The sequence below is a fragment of the Platalea leucorodia genome (genome assembly GCF_965183815.1).
Source record: "Platalea leucorodia genome assembly, chromosome: 1".
NCBI lineage: Eukaryota > Metazoa > Chordata > Aves > Pelecaniformes > Threskiornithidae > Platalea > Platalea leucorodia.
Window position 1 is genome coordinate 12,814,441 of NC_138823.1, and position 22,450 is coordinate 12,836,890.

The 22,450-nt window shown below is 42.0% G+C and overlaps 1 protein-coding gene across 6 annotated transcripts in view; it reads left to right on the forward strand.

Moving 5' to 3' along the window:
• Positions 1-22,450, forward strand: part of MTSS1 (MTSS I-BAR domain containing 1) — a 127,584-nt gene that overhangs the window by 98,908 nt on the left and 6,226 nt on the right. For 4 of the 6 annotated variants that reach the window (XM_082323100.1, XM_082323102.1, XM_082323101.1 and 1 more), the window contains exons 7-11: positions 7,216-7,373; positions 8,659-8,766; positions 9,713-9,810; positions 11,821-12,031; positions 21,466-21,660. In XM_082323100.1, the coding sequence (XP_082179226.1) occupies positions 7,216-7,373; positions 8,659-8,766; positions 9,713-9,810; positions 11,821-12,031; positions 21,466-21,660 (770 nt within the window). Of the gene's footprint in view, positions 1-7,215; positions 7,374-8,658; positions 8,767-9,712; positions 9,811-11,820; positions 12,032-20,340; positions 20,461-21,465; positions 21,661-22,450 lie in introns of all 6 variants that reach the window. The other 2 variants (XM_082323105.1, XM_082323104.1) reach the window with 2 other exon arrangements.

Here is a 22,450-nt window from a genome sequence, read left to right on the forward strand (position 1 = left end):
TCAGCCCAGCTAACCTGACTCAGCAGAATAATTATGAATATATTTAAAATAAATTCCGTGTTTAGGTTTCTGCTGAGTCAAGGCCTCATAAGTGGATCCATAGCTGCTAGAAGCTGTTGTTGCTATATTGAATTCAGAGGAGAGACAGCAGCTGTGGCTCTGCATGTAACCATTTTGGAAGGTTAACAAAATGCACGATTCTTAGTTTTAAAAAAAAACATCAAGTGACTAACTTAAAATATAACTGAATGTGTATGGAAAATCCGGAGTGCATGTTGGCTTTATTTTCTGTATTTCAGCTTGGCTATTAATGATTAACTAGACAGGTTTCCCTTCTGCCTATAACTTGACTGGTAGATTTCATTTTTCAGGTTCTTCATGTGACACTGTGTGTGAGCTTTGAGGAGAATGTTTAAATCCAAGCAGATTTGTGAAAAGCAGTTCTGTGTAATGCTCCCAATAATATAATACATGTTAATTATCTCTAAGCCATTCATAGAAGTTTCTGCAGTGTGCCCTTAACATTCAGTACAACATTTCATGTCCCATCAACACTGAGTATCCAAACTCATAACCTCTGCTTTTGAGGATGCAGCAGTTTTGGAAAGTATTCTTACTTTTAATGAAGTTGAGAGAGTAGAACATGATTATTAATTTACTGTAATACTGCCAAAAGTGTTTTTTCTTGCCCTCCTCCCGGTTAGCAAAGACAACCTGTTTGTGTTTTAGAGCCTTTGCAGCTGTTTTTGTGTTACAGTCTGGTCTTTGAAACTATAATATTGTTATACTCCTCTCAAGGATCATTGTGCAAACCCCGTGACTCTTAACTGAAAAACATGAAGCTCTTCAACGTAATTATAACCGAGGAACATCTCAGTTCTTAAAGCAAATGATGACCTTCTCATTCAAGTACTTTGCACTCTTTCTATACTTGGCGCTTGCCCTGTCTGGAGTGGCAGGCTGGGGAGCGAGGACCCCTGGCCAGACCCTTTCTCCTCCAGGAGACAGCCTTATTGCTCTAAATTAATCAAGTGTGGCATGATGACCGAAGTGAGAGCCAGGACTCACTGTGGAGTCAGTATGATACAGCTCAGAAGGAGGGAAGCTAATGAGCAAATTATCCTTATCTGTTGCATGGAAAAAATCCTGTGTGGATGAGGCCATGGTGCCTGCGGGGATTTTTTGGTATTTTTTCTTTTTTTTTTTCCCCTGCAAGCTTATAATGTAAGCTCCGCTTTATAAAAATTCAGTGAAGACATGTTGCAGAATCAGTGACCAGAGATATTTCTTCGATTTATTTTCATTCCTTGAGTTTTGAATGCCTCTTGATAGTTCCCCTCTTTTTGACAGCAAGCCAGGTTTATTGCAAAACTTTATATAAAAGTTTTTTAATTAAAATACACGTATCATGGTTAATCTTTTTGATGTTCTTCCACATTGCATCAGCAATTAGTTTTTCATTTAATTAACAATCTATTAATGTAATTGCAGTAGAGAACATCAAAAAGCGCTGTGGTTACTAACGTAGCACCCGCCTAGAGTTTTGCAAGTGCCCGAGCTCCCTCTTCCCTGCAAGGGGATGAGCTTTGTGCTGCTTCATCAGCTCGAGCAGAGTTTGACAGATGTCTGTGTTGTGCACTGTCTCTGAAGCACGGGTTAACATGTTCTCACCTAGGAATCTGCAAGCTAAACAAAGTTCCTAAACTGGTTTAAGTCTCTTAAAATAAAACTGTATGGTAAATAACCGGGAGTTTAATTTGCAACAGCTCATCAGGAAGCAAAGCTAATGCATTTGTCTTTATCAGCAACGGAAGAAGTCAAAATAGTCTAGTCCAAACTGCTCACTCTTTTGTCTTGACACTGATGATAATGTCTAAACTCTAGGAATGCTGGAATACCAGTTTGACTTTTTTTATTTTCCTTTCTGTGTCAATTTTGTGTCCTGCAATTTCTCACCATGCGCACCTGCCTGACAGCTGAGGCTCTGGGTAAGTCTGTGCCATGCTGTAACCCTGGTGGCTGGTTTATTGTAGCCCTTGCTGTGGCCTCTTTATGGTGTCTGGTCTCCACTAACTGCCTAGACTTTAATTTCTAATGAAACTAAAATGTCACCTAATCTTAATGAACAAACCATCTTTTGATTTACTTTCTTTTGGCATCTAATTGCAACACCGTAAAAGAAGAAAATCAGTATTGTAGATAAACCTCTGGTTTATTTTAGAAAGGGATTAACATGGACTGATAAATCGTGTTGCAGTTGGGAGAGAAGTTAAATGGAATAGACACGTCATCAAGGTGGTGTTCAAATAATTGAATATCTTATTGTTAATATGACTTTTAAAGTCTAGAGCTTAAAGTCCTTAGTGTTGTTCTTTGTAAACCTGTGATCCAAGTCCCCCTTTTTTCTGAAAATCGCATGCACCTTTCTTAACCGATAGATAAGAAATCACTATTTTTAACTTCATGCTGGGGAAGGGGTGGAAATCAGCATCACAATTGTCTCCTCTTCTGCTGCCTGATCCCATCTCAAATCTGTTTAAATTGGAGTGCTGTTTCAGTTGTATTGCAAATTTAAAGTAGCTGCCTTGAGATCTTCTTGTGAATGAAATGCGGTGTTTCTGAATTTGAGAGGAATAATCATACCTGCGCTTGTAGGTGTAACGATGTAGGTGTTGCCCTTTGGAGAAGCCTGGGTTGATCAGATTGGGAGACTCTCAACCGAGGTGCCTCAGCTGGGCTCCTGGAGCTGGGCACCGTGGTGCCTGCTGCTTGCCCCCTTTCTTGAAACCACCCTTTGGGTTTTTCCTGGTTTGTAATTCATTCTGGAAGTTTCCTTTGGTAACTTGGAACTTTTCTTTTAAGGGACAACTTAGCATTTTTGAATATTAGCAGCTGATTCAGATCTCCACTAGCCACCAGAAGGACTCAGATTTGGTTGCTGAAGGGGTCTGAAGTTAATCCCAGCAATGAGATTTCCCACCTTTCCGTAACGGGCGGCAGAATTCTTCTGTTCTCAGCCTAGATCCCTGTTAATTTATTTGTTGGCCTTGCTGTGCAGGACTTAAAGGGGTTATTAATCCTGGCCACCTAAAGAAGGGGATTGGGAATGAATGACGTGGAGCCTGCTTTGGTTTGTACGAGTAGAGGTGTACTCAGTGTTGTCTATACAGTGTAAATTCTGCCGCTCTCTAAAATGTCCAATATTGAATATTCAAGTTCCCTGCAGACACCTAAAAAAGTGCACTCTTTAAGTGAGAATGTGGAAAATAATAATTTCGCCAATATTGCTGCATTACTTTGTCAATAACAGCGTTAACTTTAGCGGTCAGACTTACACTGAGAGCATTTAAAAGTCATTGTTCTCCTTTGCTGTTGCTGACAGCTTTACTAGTTTAAGTTGTCTTATAAAATATAGGCATGAAATTGGGTTGAAAATTAGATTTACCTTTTTCCTTCTCCGTAATACGTTTCCTTTACTAAAGTTCTTTTCAAACAATGGTTATTTAAGAAGCTGCGTGAAGCTTTCAGCCGGGAGTCACACAGAACACTAAAACTGAGGTTTTAATGCATGCTGGGCCTTTAAAGCTCTTGCACGTCGTGGTAACGATGTGAAGCACCTGCTCTGAAGGTAACATGAAGACTGTCCTTGGAGTAGCAGTGGATTCATGTTAATATTCATGAGAAGCAGTTCAGCTCTGTGGTTCATTAGGAGTTACTTGTCTGCACCCAGCCGCAAGTCCCAGGGCTGTTAGAGCATGGTGCTGTTGGAGAAGTCAGGCCAAAGCTTCTGGCCTTGTATTTCTGGTCCTCCCTGCAAGACCAAAGCTCCACTTTGAGAAAGGCTGGATTTGAATTTCTCCTCCATTTTCAGATTGTTGACTCGTTCTTGCAAGTGCAACCGGACGTGCTCTGCAGAACCATCCCTATGTCACGTTCGCGTCTGGCTGTTTGCAGACCAGAGACCTATGACTACATTAGATGCTTTTGACCATTGCTAATGCTGATGGCTTTGGTGGGTCATTCAGACCTGTCTGCAGCTGGGGGAGGAGTGTCCTTCCAGGTGCGCTTTTACAGCTGCTCCATGATGAGACTGTTCTGGAACTGTTTTCTGTCGTTACAATAGTTGTGTTGGTTTGGACATTTTTCCAAACAGGTAACCTAAAGGCCAGAGAATGTGGGCTGGAGAGAATAATTGATTGCTGATGTTTCTTATGAAAGTGTGCTTCATGTCCACAGCAAAATTAGTGCCATCAGTTGTCAGGGATGCCATTGACCTTCCCCTCGTAATTCAAAGGGGAAAAGAACTGCATTGCTCTCCAGTGGTTGATGTTCCCTTCTGAGATAAGTAGTGGATTCAAACTAGCGGAGACCCAAGGGGGGCGAGGAGCAGAGGTGATCGGCAGTTGGCCCTCACATCCTCGGTGTCCTCTGGGTGTAGGGGTGCTGTTGAGGGGCTGTGCTCTGCTCTGCTTAGCGAAGGAAACTGATTAAACTGGGTAGAGATCTTGTCCCTCAAATTCCCGAGCTGTCTGAGTGCCATGGGAGGCAGCTGGTGATTCAGGGAATGGGAAGAGTTATGCCTGATTTCAAAAGACTTGCTAGATTGATGTCTGCATGATGGAGCTTTCAAAGGATGTAAATAAAGCTTTCCTGCTCCTAAAAGATGAGTTGCAAGGAGACATCAGGAGAGAGCTGTATTTATGCCACGTAAACATCAGACTTCAGAGCCTCACCTAAATGATTCACGTAAGCTTGTTTCCTGCTCTGAATTATACCCCGGGCAGCTTGTGCGTTTTCACTGACTACATCGGTGCCCGAGAGCCATAGCATACAAACGGGTCCGTGAGAGTAGCGGTGAGGAGATGGTATGTCCTGACTCACTTAAAGGAATAAAATGGAAACTTCGTAGAGCTACAGAGGATGTTGGAGAGCAATGCAGTTTTACACGTGCTTTTGCCAAAGGGTTAAAATACCCACCTTGAACATTATCCCGATAACTTTGTTGAATTGAGTGAGTTACACAGGTGCAAATGAGGTTTATTTTTGCCCCATGTTTTGGGTGCTCTGTTGCTCTGGTCCAAGATGTGCTGCTCTGTGAGGTCCCCATAAATTACCAAAATTCACTATAATTGAACCCACTTTATCAATGGACTTCTAAGTGTGTGGCTTCTCACTGTGTAGGTGCATGCATTTAACAAGGATTTACTGTGTTAAGTGCACGATCATATGGTGGAGCAGATGAACGTTTACAGCAGTTCTCCAGAGCTGAACTCATGAGTGTGTGATTTAGTTCGCAACTAATATATTTTGCATTTGGTACATCCACGCTAGTCAGCCGGCATCTAGGTTTAAAGAATGTGAGATTGTTTCACCTGTTGTAATTTCCAGGCAGCTCTCAAAATAAGGGATCTGAGCAATAATGCAAGTCTCGGTTTCAGGAATTTGAAAGAACATCTCCAGAGAAGTATAAAATGTTTAATCACTGCATCTGATAGCAAAGGAGAGTATGGGGAAGGGCCTGAAATGTGCAGAATGGTCTTCAAGCAGAAGGGCTCCGTTTGTCTCCTAAGGATGACAGACGAGAAGGCACAGGACCTTCAGGGAGTTATCCAAAACTCTTCTGTAACTTGTTTCTGGCAGATGCTAATTTTGAGAGGAAGCAGGTGACTGCAACTTCAGAGCCAGTTATTTTTGAAGTTATTTACTTCCAAAACAGTTCTGTGGGCACATTGCACTGGTCAGCCTGATCTAGAGGATCAGACACAGGGTGTTCCTGCCGGCAGTGTGGTGCCCAGGTGGCCTTGGTGGTGGCCGTACCGGTGTTGCACCGCACGTGACTCTTCGAGGATCCATCGCAGAGCTCCGCTTGTGGGTATCTGTGCAGTTCTATCTGGACTATGTCGAACTCTGTACAGAGGAGATTTGGATATATCCAGTCTGTAATGCCGCTAAGCCAGCATGGTTCTCTTTGCTTCCATCGCTGCTCTCTTTCCTGCAGCTCTGGCTGGGTGTTAGTGCAGGGGAGCTGATGACTGCACCTCACTCTGGAGTATTGAAGAATTACATATGATAATAAGGCAAAGGTTTTCCTTTGTAACTCTGACCTTGATTCATCTGCATTGTGTACTACACACATCAGGAGACTTTTTTCTTCCTCATGCTTGTAGCTTTAAATCCTCCATGCAGAACAGTTTTTGTCCATAAAAATTGATTTTGGGTAGCTGCTTGCAACTTGCAACTTCAATGTTATCTTCCTGGTATTTAGCAACAGTGACATGAATATGTACCTTGATGCTTAATTTGCATGTGATGGTGTTTCTGGGAGATTTGAGACAAATTTACACAACTGAGGTTCTTCAGAATATTTAGGGGTGTAAGCTGCATGAAAACATCTTGCAACTGCAGTATTGTTGACTCAGTAATACTATGGCTAAGCAGCAGCTCTTCATTCTGAAAGGAATAAATTTTTGGCATGATGCAGAGTAAGCAGTTGGTGCATAATAAGATACTTAACTGTCACAGAAAGTTTAGGTATTATGGGTTGACTATAATTAACACAGTGAAGCTTTTTGATTGCAAAACATTGGATTTTTTTTTATTTCCATAGACAAATACTGGACATTAATATGTATTTGAGATGTTGGTAGTTGTTGGGTTTTTTTTCTTTTGGACTTTGGAACAAAGAAAACTGTTTTAGCAGTTGCTTGTGTAGAGTACTTGAATCCAGTGTTTCAATGATCCACACGTTCCTAATATCTCATATAGGAGATTCATTCAATCCTTTAATGACTCTACAAAGTTGTCATTAGGACCTTGCCAAGCACAAAAGTAGGAAGGAAGAGGGGTATACCTGGGCTTAGTGATTAATATCCTCCCAATTAGTCAGATGTTGATTTTCAGCAAGGATGATGGGAAGGATTTATACAGCTGACACTTTGAGAAGGTCCTTATGTAAAATGCTGTCTTTGGCTTGTTGAAACCTTTTGAATTGAGATGGATTTCTATTCTATGCAAAAGGAAACAAAAATAAATGCTATGAAATGCTTGATTTAATTGGGAAAAAAAGCCTTACTAATTTGAATTAAGGGAAAATGCTGGTTGAGACTTGAATTGCAAAAGCACAATCTGGCAGAAGTGCTGGCTGAAAATAAGGTCGTCCTCTATGGAGATCCACGGTTTTGACAAAATGTACTCTTGATTGTTTCCTGCATACAGGACGGGGTGACATTCAGCCCCAGTTGGATAGTGCTTTACAAGATGTCAATGATAAGTACCTGCTGCTTGAAGAAACCGAGAAGCAAGCTGTCAGAAAAGCTCTGATCGAGGAGCGTGGTCGATTCTGTACTTTCATCTCGATGCTGCGACCTGTGATAGTAAGAGCTCTCTGTTTTAAAAGTCGGTACAATTCACGAATTGGATAAGCAGCCAAAAGGCTGTAAAAAGAGTAGCTTGTTATGTCTTAGGAATGAATCTCTAGAGCCACAGAAACTAGCCAAAATTCAACCTGCATCTCTGCCTAAGAAGGGGCAAGAGCTGTGCTCTTTCTTGTAGGCATTTGGAGTAATTCAGCGACTGAAGACACTGAATGCTTTCAAGATGACTAATGGGAAAACGATGGGCACAAAGACCTAAGTGGGCTTGAGTTCCGTATGCATAGCGATCTGAAACATTGCTAATGCATTTTTTTCCACTGCTTTCTTTCTTAACATCACATTTTAATATAAATCTTCCTTACTCCTACTCCAGTGCTAGGACTGATAAATGTTTCAAGACCTCCCCTGTGTATATAATGACATTATCTGACAGATTGCAGGCTGCTTCCATGCAGTTTTCTGGCAGCTCTTTTCCTCCTACATGACAGCTTTTTCAGTTCATTGAAAAGGTTTAAGTGTATTTTCATAATCTCAGGTTGTCTGAAGCCCGGCAATGAATCGTTTGTGGCTTTGTGCAAGCATGATGCATTTCTGAAGGGTCTCCAGCGTACTGGGAGAATGTTCCCAGTGCTTGTTTACAAAGAGCATCAGTCTCAACAGAAAACCATGGGTAGAGATGTAGGGAGGTGATGGCTGAGCAGGAGGGAGGTGAATTAGAGACTCTGAGGACCTGGATGAAATTACCATGGTAGCTAAGGGATTACTATGGTAACTTACGGTGCAGGACTCGTCTGAGTTAGCTGTTGATGTAGCTTGGGCCAGACTGAATCATAGATGTATTAATGCTCTGTACCTGTATCGTGCCTTTATCTCAAAGTTTCCAAAAACTAGCAAAAAGTATGAGTTTAACACCTGTTTAGGTTCAAGGTTAAAATCCTTAGGGCACATTAGTGAGTATACATAGAAGAGTTAAATGTTTTCCAAATGCAGCAAAAATGACACTTTTTCTGAAGATGTCACAAAAGTAAGGCTGAGACTTGTCTCATTGATGAGAAAAAGGATTTCTGGGCGCCAGAACTTAGAGCAATCTTAAAGTAGATCTAAAACTCTAAATTAATATTTCCAACGCTCTTTCATAAGTAGTGATTGCTTAATGGGCAAAGGAAGAGCAGCTCCACTGGACGCTCCCACAGTCATCAGCAAAAAGAAAAAGGTCATGTATTGTGTTATGGGTCTGATTTTTAAACCCAAGGCTGTGATTAGTCTTGCTCTTTTGTCTTTTCAGGAGGAAGAAATATCAATGCTAGGAGAAATAACCCATTTGCAAACCATATCAGATGACCTGAAAAGTCTCACCATGGATCCACACAAATTACCATCTTCAAGTGAACAGGTTAGCTCTAGTTACTTGGAAAACATTTTTATTTTTAGCTTGTACCGGTTTTCCTTTTGTGTCATGAGGAATATTGACTGCTAGCATTTAGTGGCTTAATGTTATGTTTTATAGATGCTTCACTGCAGCAAGGTCATTTTTAACATAAGCAATTTAAAAAAAAATTGATTTTGAAGTACCAACTGAGTGCTTCTGAAGTATTTGGTGAGACCAGTGTGAAGTGGTAGCAGTAACACTTCGAAGTATATGAAGATGCCTAATTTCTGCTGAGAGTACATGAGGAATGAGTGTCATCTCCTTGCCCTACATTTGAGCGTCCCTGTCTTTATGTGGTTGCAAAATTGCTGGGATTAGATAGCTTGATGGAGTCTGACATTTGAGCATTTTTCCATGCTGTCCTTAAAATGCATAGGAAAATGTGTGTCATTAAATGACTCCAAATAGGACCTTTTTCTCCAACCCAGCTGTGCGAACTCAATTTTCTTGTCATACCTTACTCACCTTAGTGTTGACCTAGAAGTGTAAAGGAGGGAAGCTCTGCTGTGGATGAATATTGGATCTTCAATTAATTTTTTAAAATGCGACAGTTTTTAAACTCTAAGGCTGTAATAGTTTTTTTAAGGAAAACAGAACAAAACAAAACTACTTACAGCATGCATAAAATGAATCTCCAGTTTACTTTTTAAAGATTTTTCCACTCAAATCTGAACTTTCCTTCTGTGATAGCAGCCCTAGTCTTGAAGTATAGTAGTTCCTGGAAAGCCAAGGATGAAGCTGAGTCTCCTGTGTAATATACACAGTGTAATTCTGGAAGAGAACTGGGACTGGGTCAATGGGCACTGAACGTTTGTAGTGGTGACAAATATTGTATGGCAAGCAGATGCTTTCTGTTAATAGGGGAAAAAAAATTTCCATGTCCTTGATGCTATTGGTTATCTTTCATCAGGTAATTTTAGATTTGAAAGGTTCTGATTACAGCTGGTCTTATCAGACTCCTCCATCCTCTCCCAGTACTACCATGTCCAGAAAATCTAGTGTTTGCAGGTAAGTAGACTGGTAATATTTAATTTTAACCTGTTTGGGGGCAAAGGGAGGTAGGTTCAGACTGTGGTATGGGTTTGTATGCATACTTAAGTCTTAAATAACAACTCTTAATGAAATCAGTCCCTCATGGTCTTTCTCCGTTTAAGTGTGTGACTGGGAATATTAAAAAGGATGGGCATGACTGAACAACTTTTAAACTCAAGACAACTTGAAGATGCTTTTGATTCAGTTCTCTTGAATCCATTTCAGATCAAAGAGCAGACTGTACTGATCTAAGCTCTGAGATTGTTCATTCATAATTTCCTTTTCTGTTTTTCATGTGATGACTTTTTAGATTATTCTAAGTAGCTGTTACTAATCAGTAAGTTAAACTGTTTGAAAAGGAAAAACATCCTTGGCAATTGACCTATCAGTCTGGTAGATGGAAATGCTTTTTTGATACAAGTTTTTTTGACTGTTTAATGCTGTCTAATGCTGTCCTGAAATATGTTGAAACACTGGATTCTGTCTATGCTTTCTCTGTAAAAACTGTTTTCTCTCATAAAACAGTTTATCAGCATGTTGCCGCCATACCCTGGTATCTACATTTACTCTTTCCTTTTACTGAAAAGGAAGATATCCTATTGTGTATTCTGCTCAACACCTTTCTAGCTGCTCTCGAATGATTACCTTTTAGTTTGCTTTATGAATAATGTACTACAGGTTCCCTGTGTATGAGCAAAGTTACCTATAGCATGTCAGAGCAAGTGAACATGACTTCTTCTATGTACCTACTTGTCTCTGCATGCAGATATATATAAAAAAACCTTCAGTACTTTTATATATATATGTGAAAACATGCATATTTAGAGCAATGAGCACAGGCTTAAAGATGCAATATCCTGAAGCTGTAAAAGAAAATGGCAAAAAAAATAATAATCCATCATCTGTTCCTAATCAACCTCATCTTCTTGTGTGGTAAACCTGTATGGCAACAGACAGTGTCTGGGTAAAACAAGGCAGAGCTCCTCTTTCCCGGCTCCAAGCCGACTTGTACATCTCATGTGTTATGTGGAATTTGTGAGCAGGAGGTGCAGTCCTCACCCATGTATCCTTTAGAGCCTTCCCTTCAGCTCGTCAGTGGGCTCCTGCCAACGAAGGTAGGAAGCTGCCTTCGGATTGATGCATCCTGCTAGTCCTGCTCAGCCACCCCAGCAGGAAACTTCAAAGGCTCCCACATTGTGGCTGGCATGTCGTTGCTGTCATTCATGGATACTGGAGATTAAAAATCAATCTCTTTGAAAAATAATTTTTTTTTCCATGGATATTAATTTGGGGTTTTAATTCTCTGATCACCTTTCTTACTCACTAAAGCTGCATACCCAGAGGCTTGACTTCACTTAATATGCCGTCACATGCTTTTTTCCTGGTAGAAAGCCTTCATGTGAGCAAAACTTGTCCCAGGTACTCTGAAGCATGGGGTTTTGGTGATGCTTTCAAAAGTCTCACATGTTGGCCTGCTGACTGACTGCAACGGCATGCCTAGAGGGAGACTTCTAGATGAACTGTGATGCCTTTGGACCCCCTGCTAGAGATCCCATTGAAAATTTGGGCTGTGGTACAAGAGCAGCAAGGTGTAAGTCAGCAATAGGAGAGAGCCGTCAGCAGACATTTTTTGTGCAAGTGCTGTGCAAGTGCTAGAGAGGGCATGTAGTCATCCCTTCATCTCTAACCTGACTTTGAACTCTGAGTGGTTACAGAATTTGATCATTTGAGTGAAATTCAGGGTAAAATGCCATTTTCTGTCTGGTCGCAAGGGATACTGCAGCTGCTTATGGTTCTTTACTGATATATATGTGCATATATATATATTTAAATTTAATTTGTCAACATTTTTTCTTTTCTGGTTTATGCTGCCTGTTGCTAGAGACATGTGGAATGTTAATTGTACTGTATATGGGTCTCTCCCCACCCCGCCCTTGTGTCTTTTCCTCTCCCCTTTCCTTTCTTTGTTCCTTTTGTCTCTCACAGCAGTCTGAACAGCGTTAACAGTAGTGATTCCCGGTCCAGTGGCTCGCACTCGCACTCACCTAGTTCACACTATCGCTATCGCAGCTCCAATCTGCCTCAGCAGGCACCCATGAGGCTGTCCAGTGTGTCCTCCCATGATTCTGGATTCATGTCCCAGGATGCTTTCCAGTCCAAATCGCCATCCCCCATGCCACCAGAAGCACCTAACCAGGTACGTGCAAGCATGAGAACAAAAACCTGAGCGTGAGCTGGACTCTGTAACTTGGCTCACTTTTCACAAAAAGGATCTGGTGTGGTTTTAGGGTACCTTGGAGTCAGGTTAAACACTGAGGGTAAGGTTTGTCTCACTGCATTTCATCCATCTAGAAGTTGGGCCTCTAGCTGGAGTGATTTATGCTGCTTTTGCAGTTAGCACTGAAGAAAGGGATGAGTCGCTCTCAGGAGATTTGGTTTTCACTCTGGCCCTGGAGGGAGCCTAGATGCCTAACTTTCAGATATGTACAGCCGAGAAAGAGCACGAAGTCCCACCTTACAGAATAATATTCACTTTACCCACTGAGGTTACCAGTTAATATCCTGTACAGATTGCAAGTTGTTAATATCTGGTGGCTGTTTACTGTTTAATGGACAAATATCAGTGCCAGAACAGCCTTCTGACAGCCTTAGTATTGACACTGGTGGCCTTGGCATCAGAGAGATGACTTTCATTCCTCCCCTGCAAAGGGCCTGGAATACTCAAAATGCCATTAGCAATATCATGTGAAACTGGTTTTGCCAATTTTTATGATGTCCCTTTCTGTGGATAGGCTTGCTCTTTTTGACTCTCAGTTGAGCACCTTGCAGAAATAAGGTTTCTGCATGAAAATGAGAGGTATTTTTAATTTTTTATGGAACTCATAAGAAATGAGTGTTTGTGTAGTCATATATGATAATGTCCTGAACCCAGTCAAACTAAGAGGTTTTCACTATAAATATAAGCAAAACTTTTCCAGAGCATTTTTTGGTCTGTAGAAGGAAGTTGCTGCTCTGTTTGTTCACGGCACCATTCCTGTAAAAACTAGCTGGCCACCTGCAGGCAGAGATTTGCATGCCTCTATGGCATGTGTCTTCCAGCACCTGAATTCTCTTTTCTGTTTTGGGGTTTTTTTAACAAATCACACGGCAACTGCAGTATTTTTTAAACAAGGCTGAACTTCCATCTCACATTATAAATCCCATCGTAAATCTTAGTTACAAACTGAAGTGGACCTAATATCCTGTTGTTGAGTGTCACTCATTTTTAATACACTCTGAGGTCACTGGACAAGATTGTCCTTTTGTTTAATAAATGTAGTTGCACTCCTTTTCATGTGTTGGGGAGTAGATGGTTTTGTAGGCAATGATAACGTTAATCCTCACAGTCAGTGAGCAGCCAACAATTTCAGTGTTAGCGGTTACCAAGTGTCACCTGCACACTAAAGCTACTCCTAGACCACTTTTGACAGCACACAGACCCTTACTTTTTGCAGAACATTTAGTAAGTAGCACCCTTAGTGAAATTTTTAGGGTATCATCCAAAACAACACTGGTTCATTTAGGCTTGGAACATGGTCTTAAGGGAAGCTCAACAGTTTTTTAATATATTTGCCTCTTTCATTTTAATAGAAATGCTTTGTTTTCAAATGACTACATCTTCTGCACTGTCCCCAGTCTGGACACATCAGCATTTTTTTTATAGATGACATCCTGAAGAACTTTGTGCACACTAATAAAATGAATGTTTTGTTTAGATTGGCTATGGCTAACCTAAGTGAAATGCAAAAAAGTAAATGAGCAATAATAAAGTAAACTGGAATAGTAACAAGGTAAGGAAGTTGACTTTTAAGATACGTACATCAGTTATACATGCTAGCATCATCTTTGGTTTTCATAGTATCCACTGCACCTGCATAAAAGGGCGGTAATCTACATGATGATGCTATGTTTGCAGATGAGGACGTAACTTTGCAATTGCCCTTAGCATGGAAAAAACCCAACACCTCTCTTTGCAAGTTCCCCTGTTAAGCAAGGGAGAGAACTTAGGCCGGTATCAGCTGGCAGAACATCCTGAAAGTTGATGGGAGTCATGCTGATTTACACCAGCTAAGTTCATATGCTTTCACTTCATTTTAGAAACTGTCCATAACGTTGCAAACTGATCCAAGCATCACTTGAGCTATTTATGAGCTGTAGAAGGCTGCAGCAGTGTGGCGTTGACTTGACAAGTGTAGTGTGTTGGTATAACAAATAGGTATGTGCTCTGTATGTCTCTAGTTCTGTGTACCTTTACGCAGAGGAAAAGGTAACAGATCATTGCCTGGCCGCTTCACCTTTGCTTAAGTGTCTTGCTTTGTATGTTCAGCACTAAGTAAAATGTGTGTGTTGTGCTGACAGATAATTGTGATTGTGAGCTTACCGAGAAGCTGTTCAATTTACAGCTTTATTTCATGTTGTGTGTCTCTAACCAACTGACAGATCTTCCTTGTGGTATTGTGCTTTTGAGGCTCGGTGGTGGGTGGGGAGGAGCCGCGATATCGGCTGCTGACTGTTTCTAAAACACTGATGTCATTGTTTCTAGCAGTGACACTGAGAAAGCAGAAAGGCAAGCTCTGGAATCAACAAAGGAAGTCAAAAGCTATATATCTTGCGCAGGTGGACGCTTTGCTGATGTTTGCTAGCTACATGCGGTGGCATCTACTGGCAGCAGTAGTTTTGAAGGCAACAAAGCTCATTTTCTTTTAATAATGGATTTAAAAAAAAAAATAGAAGGGGGCCACATAAAATTCCCGTATAATGGGAACGAGACTATATGAGCTATGTGAAGCTTTTATGCTCTCACCTACATTTTAGACAAGCAAGTGTCACTGAAAATTAAACTGAATTTATTCAAAAACACAGATGGGGGAAGAGGGAAATCTCAAACAAGGATTAAGTAGAGATTTAAACAAGATACAGACTATACCAGAGGAGAGATGCCTGGCAAAATGAAGACTGCTTTTCAGCCTAGAGTTGCTGAGTAGTAAGTCTTTACAGTTATCACACTCTGCATGGAAGATAGGAAAAAGAGTAATTGTATAAACCAGACTTGGCCCTTACACTGGTTTAGTATGATCTCTTTTCTGCAGCGTTGCTGTTAACATCACTGGGAGTAAAAATACTAGCCCGTATCAGATAACTGGACATGTGTCGTGGTTTAACCCCAGCCAGCAACTGAGCCCCACACAGCCGCTCGCTCACTCCCCCCGGGTGGGATGGGAGAGACAATCAGAAGGGTAAAAGCAAGAAAACTCGTGGGGTGAGATAAAGACGGTTTAATAGGTAAAACAAAAGCTGCGCACACAAGCAAAGCAAAGCAAGGAATTAATGCACTGCTTCCCATCGGCAGGCAGGTGTTCAGCCATCTCCAGGAAAGCAGGGCTCCATCACGTGTAACGGTGACTTGGGAAGACAAATGCCATCACTCCGAACGTCCCCCCCTTCCTTCTTTTTCCCCCAGCTTTATGTGCTGAGCATGACGTCATATGGTGTGGGATAGCCCTGTGGTCAGTTGGGGGCAGCTGTCCCAGCTGTGTCCCCTCCCAACTCCTTGTGCACCCCCAGCTACTCGCTGGTGGGGTGGGGTGAGGAGCAGAAAAGGCCTTGACTCTGTGTAAGCACTGCTCAGCAGTGACGAAAACATCCCTGTGTTATCAACACTGTTTCCAGCACAAATCCAAATCATAGCCCCATACTAGCTACTGTGAAGAAAATTAACTCTGTCCCAGCCAAAACCAGCACAACATATGGAAAGGTCACTGTAAAATGCTTTAATCTTAATTAAGCAAGTGCATTTGGGTATAGCTGAACAGCTGAAAAACATCACAGGTCTCTTTCTGGAGTGGAACAGTTTCTCTAAATGGCAGATTTGAGGTCAGCCCTGGCCAGCGTTGCCCATGGCAAGTACTGACACCACGTAAAGCCCTTCTGACAGACCTGCTTCTGGGAGCGCAGAGTAGCTCTTGGATGAACATCCAACGTGGCTGATGCTGCTAAACCTACACGTTGCCCTATGTAGTAGACAAAGGCCTGTGCGTATCCGTGATGAAGTAGTATGGTAGCAATACAGTTACGTTTGATCTAGGGAGATGGTAATAGAAGGATCCGCTGTACTTGGAGTGAACAGGCACGGGGGAAGCGATTATACAGTTGGATTTTAGAGGCTGCTTATGACTTGATGGGGATGGAAGCAAGGGGAGAGAAAGAGAAAGCAGCAGATGGAAAAAAAAATAAAACTGGTGATGTGCTGTCAAGCAGCAGAGGACTGTCTTCATTGTTAGAATATTCTGGAAATCGCTTTCCCTAAACAGTAAAGTAGAGGGGACCTAGATGTGAACTTGCTTCCACATATACAAATTAGCAAGCTGGAAAGATTCTGCTTTTGAGGAGACTCCATTGCTCAGAACAGCTTGAAGTTAGAATAGGGGAAATACATTGTTAAAACTATTCTGTTTTCCATGTAAATTAAGAAACACTCCTAAATTAGACCTTAAAAAAACCTCAACAAACAACTGGAATGTATCTGTCAGTTATCACCAGGTGTTTTTCTCCTAAATTTCCTTTTCAAATTAGGTTTCCCAAGGGTTTGTCCCTGCCTAGAAAAAAGGGATCAGTAGAGACGTGTTCCTGGAAGTGAGACAAGGTGAGGAGGTGACTATCCAAAGCTTTTCGAAAGGTGACTGAGGAGTCTTCCACTGACTGCAGAGGGACATTGGACCAAGCTCTTCATTAGGATTTGGTCTCCTGGGAAAATCTTGGCCAGAAAGCCTCGTCTAGTAGTTGAGGAAGGGAAGGGGTTAAGAAAGCAATACTGTATTTGAATGGAAAATGTAGGAAACAAAGGATGCGAGTAATCCAAGATAACTGCTGTACTTTTATAGATTAGTAGGACAATAGATGGAAAATATAATCATACAGTCCAGTAGCCCAAAATACAGCCTTTTTTTAATATCCTTGTTGGAATTCATACATACCACACCAAGCAGCGGGACACTATCCAAGAACAAGCCATAGCACAATGTCTGAGAGACCAGCTACCAAGCTGCATGTATGTAACGTACATTTGAGGAACTGGTTGTTACTGTGCAGAGCACAGTTTTAGCTTTCTGCTGATACTGTTGACTTTAAGCTTTTTCTCAGAAGAGATGGTTTGAGAGCGGAGCAGAAACACTGTTATCGCAGCTGTGGAAAAAAAAAATAATCTCCTGTGGTTAAAATAGCTAAAATGAAAGAAATAATTTTAAAAATTATTCCAACTAAACAATCATTTTAAAAAGGAATCGACTAAACTAAGTTGAAAAGATCCCGTAGTCGAATTTCTCACTCCACGGGATGTGGAGTAGAAATCGCTCTGCCCGGTGCTTGCCTGTGCGTGTGCTGCCAGGAGCACGTGTGCCGGCGGGTGTGCATCTAGAGCAAGCACTCAAAAGTTTGGAGACTTTTTGCCCAAGCAGTAGCTGTGCAGTTTCTGTTTTCAGCCCCTCATGTACTTTCTGCTAAGAAACGAAGGGTGGTCTGTGCTTCCCACACCCGAGTCCAACCGTTCAAGACTTTTCTGCAGTCTGATCCAGGCAGCCTTTGACCTGCTGCCGCTTGCGTTTTCTTTACACTTTTCCTTGAGGAGTTCAGTATTTTTCCGTCTCCCTCTCCATCATTTTCTCACTGTAGTAATCCTTTTTTTAGCAAGATCAGAGGCTCCCCTTCCCTGTGCCATGCAAGGTTCTCAAGGCAAGCAGACCCTGTTTCTCTACCACCACCTCTTGCATTTCCTTCAACTACCAAGGTGTTTTCTCCATGGCATCTTGGTTCATCCTTTGCCTGCTGAAAATGGCCACGCTGTGTTAGTGGGAGAGTCCTTTCTTTCATCTTTTTTTCACCTTCGAGTCACTTTATTGCAAAAATAAGTTCACCACTACCAGTCTTTTTTCCCCATACGTCAGGTAAATTTAACAATTCTCTGCATCTTCAGAATCTGCATTTTTGGCCTTTTTCCATCTAGTTGCTACATGCAGCTTTGTTGCTAATAAACCTCATTTATGACCCATTTCTACCATTGCTTGACATAATCTTGTGAAGTTTCTGGCTTGTAAACAGGAATAGTCTCTCAGGTGTAAACTCCAAATTCTCACTTGTCATCATTGGGGCATCTGCAGAAGACAAGGTGGTGTTATATCATATTTGGAACTCAGACCCTTCACTGACTGTCCTGCCATGTGCAGAGTATGCAGACCCAGGAGGGTCTTCCAGGCCATAAGCATGAGGTTTCAGAAAGCATTTTCTGAAATTATGTTTTTCTCTCTTTTTTTTCCCCCCTTGGCCAAAGTGTAACATTAGTGTGAGTGTTCTCATGGGGCTTCTCAAACAGTTTCTTTTGCTGAGTTACCTGGAATGTCAGGCAGAACTTGGGAATTTTAGAAGCTAATTTTCTATAATGTTTTTTTCTTTTAAGGATAGAAAAAATAAGCTCATCTCTATTTAGTGTCCTGTATGATTCAGTTATGTCTGATGGCAGAGTCAACTGCAGCTCATGTTTGTCACTATTCTTATTTTAGAGGTTTTTCTCCTGTAAAAGGGCTTGCATTAAATCAAGAATGTGACAAGTTCCACAAAACATCAAGCCACTGCATCACCGGGTACCCCACTGCATACTTTTCACTTCTCTCCTTAATAGCTGCATGTCATTTGTTGTAGTTTCTTCTGATCTTATGTTCACCTCAACTCTTACTGCACTTTGAATACAAGCCTTGTTAGCTGAGCTCACTTGTACGCTAAACACATTTGACAGGTCACCTGCAGATCTGATCTCATGTCAGCATAAGATGGGATGTGCATTATTTCTATAAAATAATCCACCACATTACATGCTTTTTAAGTTTTTTAACAGCCTTTTCAAAGTTTTACTTAAATCCAGAGTTTGCTAATAAGCTCAAGTTGCTGATACTGTATTGGCTTCTCAGCAGCCCCGGTAGTCACCAAAATCCTTATGATGATGGCGTCCCATCTCAGAAGACCGACATCTCCTGTTACCTAAGCAGTTAGCTTCTGGTGAGCAGTGAGACAACTTCGGGGTGTTAGCAGTAACTGCTCCTCTACAGTGTCTCTTATCCAGCTATCTTTTTATTGCAAACTCACCCCAAGATCTCATCTAAGGTTGACTGATGAAATTTTATTTCAGATGAGATTTCTCTTCCCCTTCAAGATGTCATGCCTTGAAATCGGAGGCTTTGCTACACAAACTTGATACAAGAGCGCATTCTCTCTGCTGTCATAAAATAAAATGCCGGGGATATCCTTAGATAGACTTGCTTCACAGGTCTTGGACTACCAAAGGATGAATTAGTCTTGCTAGTCTTGAATTTCCTGACAGTGAATAGAGCTCAGTACTGCCCTGACCACTTTGACGGTATTCTTGACCATTTCCAAGCACTCGGTTGGACCTGCACGCACGCCCCTGCTGAGGCGGATGCCGCTTTCAAGGGGGAGATGCGTAAGAACATTGTAGCTGGTGAAATGGTCCACGTGGTTATTCACCTTGGCCTGCCTGTACGTGAATTAGATGCTGTTGTAGAGGTCTTACAGCAGCAGATGCTCATAAAGGCGTGCACTGAAAATTGGAAAAGTTCCTAGCTAGGAGCAAAATGTTTGAGGTGTTTGATGGACACTCTATGTCCTGCATTTTCCTTCGCTCTCCATCCAAGCCTGTGATATTTTCTCTCTCTGCTGTTAAGAGAAAGGAGATGGCAAGCACATGCCACCATTTATGCACTCAGCAGAGTACATGTACCTTCGTATTGGCTGCTGGGCAGAAAAGTTTGAGTCAGAGTGCTTTTGGTGTATGCATACTACCCGCAGAGGCACATGCATACAGATAATGCACTTTGGAAACCTCCGGTTTTGGTAAGTATGACTTCTTTCTCTGTTCCATAATATTTGAACTCAGATGAGCTTTTCACAAGCACTTTTGCAGATCAGAATATCCGAGAACTTGTGAATGTAAGTGACGTTTGCTGCTCCATGTTTTAAATCTAAACTTTGTGTCTTTGAAGTACTGATGATCTGCTTTTCTGTATAAATGGGTTGTCTCAGTATATTGCATGTTTGGACCATAGGTGCCCTCAGCTCCCTCAGCTTCTTGTTCTGAGAAAGCTAACAGAATTGAGACGCTGAAATTGCAATGAGGAGTTGAGATCGCTGCCTCGATTCCCTCATTCTCAAGCAGCGTGGCAAGTTCTCGCATTAAGCAAATGGCTTGTTTTGTTTCTCATAGATTTCCTGAACATTAGCAATGGTTTTGAGCAGTTTCTAATTGATTTTTAAAACCCTAACCCTTTGCTTCTCTCATCCTTCCCTCTCTCCTGTGTGTGTCTCTGTGTATGTGCTTTTTGTCTTTTTTTTTTGTGTTTTTGTTTTATTTTTTGGTGGCTTGTGTATCCTTTCCTTGCGTTGCGGTGCTGTTTTACGCTGCAGAATTCGTCCAGCTCTGCCTCTTCAGAAGCCTCTGAAACCTGCCAGTCAGTGAGCGAGTGCAGTTCCCCCACCTCAGTCAGCTCAGGCTCCACCATGGGGGCTTGGGCCTCCACAGATAAGGTGAAAAACTTCATCTCAAAGACGTACAAACCTATTAGCTCGTTATCCAAACACAGCAACATTTGGACAAAAAAAAAATGTGCATGGGACGCAGCCAGGATTCCTCTCTGTGAAGATGAGAATAGGAACTGTTGCACGCTCCCTTAGAAATGAATCTGTTTGAATAAACCACAGCGACACTTGCCTTTAAACTAGCTGCTAGGGGGAAGCTACAAATTGGGCATTTTACAGAGGTAATTTTCTAAGAAAAGCTCATTTTCCACCTTTTCTGCTCAAAGAGGTTGTGGAACGCTGCCCAAACCCAGCTGGCTGCCTAACAAAGAGCATCTTGCCCAGGTTGTACCGTTTGTGGCTTCTCCCATTAGGTAGCACGCATTACACTGAGCAATTGGGGTTTGGTTTTGACCAAAACAAAAAGGAAAACAAAACACACATGGTTGGAATAAATTACAGGGGATACACTCTGAATCGGGGGAGGAAGCGATAGCGGTCTCCATTCTCATCTGGTAAATCCTTGCTGTTGGTTTTAGCTTTTTTTTTCTTCCATATCATCACACAGCCAGAACACGTCATTTTCGAAGGCTGCGTGCTTTTCCTCTCTGTCCAGCTACATAGAATAAACGCCACCAATGCAAATGCCTCAAGTATTGGAAATGTTTTGTTTCTGTGTCCGCAGTCTGCAGGTTACTTAAATTGCAAAGGCTTTTTCACAGTGTGCCGCTTTCGCGGACAGAAGGCAAAGCTGCTCAGCCTGGAGACAATGACTGCTAGATTGATGTCTGAAATTTGTTATACCAAATAACAATTTTCAAGCAATCTCACTTCTGAACCAAGCATTGTATCAATTTTCTGTTGTTTGTTTGCAGCAAAGCTAAGATTTTTCTTTCTTTTGTTTTAAGATACAGAAGTTTTCTCCCTAGAGCATCAGAGTCACAGTATATTTTCATATTCATTCTGTTTATATTAATTTCTCTGTTTTTGTTTGTTTATTTGTTTCGTTTCCAGTTGTCTAATGGGTTTTATCACTGTAGTTTATCAAGTGACCCATCCGTAGCTTCAGTTGGTGCAGGTCCTTTCCCTCATTTCCCGCCTGTCTCCCGCGCGTGGACTCGGGCTCCCTCAGCCCTCCTTCCAGACTACGTTCATTATTACACCATTGGGCCAGGCATGTTACCATCATCTAAGATCCCTAGCTGGAAGGTTTGTGTTCCTTTTGTTGTGGCAGTCCTCACCTCCTCATACCCACAGTGTGCACACGGCAGTTGTCGCTACCTTTCGATCCATGTAATTACTCGTTGATTTGCTCTGTTTAGTATCACTCTGAATGGGCACTGCATGGTGATAATCAGAGAGCTAAAATCCAGTAGTGGATATTTCTGAATGACCTTGTCTATTCTGGCACTCCCTAAAACATGTTAAAGCTGACAACACCTAGGTAGGAAGGAATAGTTTAACTCTGGAACATTGGTGAAAGCACTCTGGGCTCTATTCAGCGAGAAAAGAGCTTGTTTAGCACTGTCAAAGCGCTCACTTGAGCAAGGGGGTGCAGGCTTGGCATCCAGTTGGCTTAGTGAATCCATACATTGAACAACATGATGTTCTCACTGCGGCGGCTGTGCTTGGCCCCCTCCTTGGCCGTAGGCAGGCATGCTCTTGTAGATCTAGCTGGAGTGGTTTAAGAAGGCGCCTGTCACCAGGTGAACCCAAGTGGTGACTGAAGCCATCCTGGCTTTACTGCCACAGACTGAAAGTGCTCACCCAGCTTGTTTTACTCTCTTGGGTGAGACCACCGAAAAAGTCAGAGCGCAGTAACTTCTTTCAGTTGCTCCAGCTGGATCTGCAGGGATCCTTGGCATCAAAACGTCTCTGCTCTGCCAGAGCCTTGACTCGCATCCTTGCCAGGCGATTCCCCTGGGAGACTCTGCCCCGGAGCAAGGGGAGAAGGTCTCGTGTCTGTTGCCCTGAATCTTCACAAGGCTGATGTGCAGTT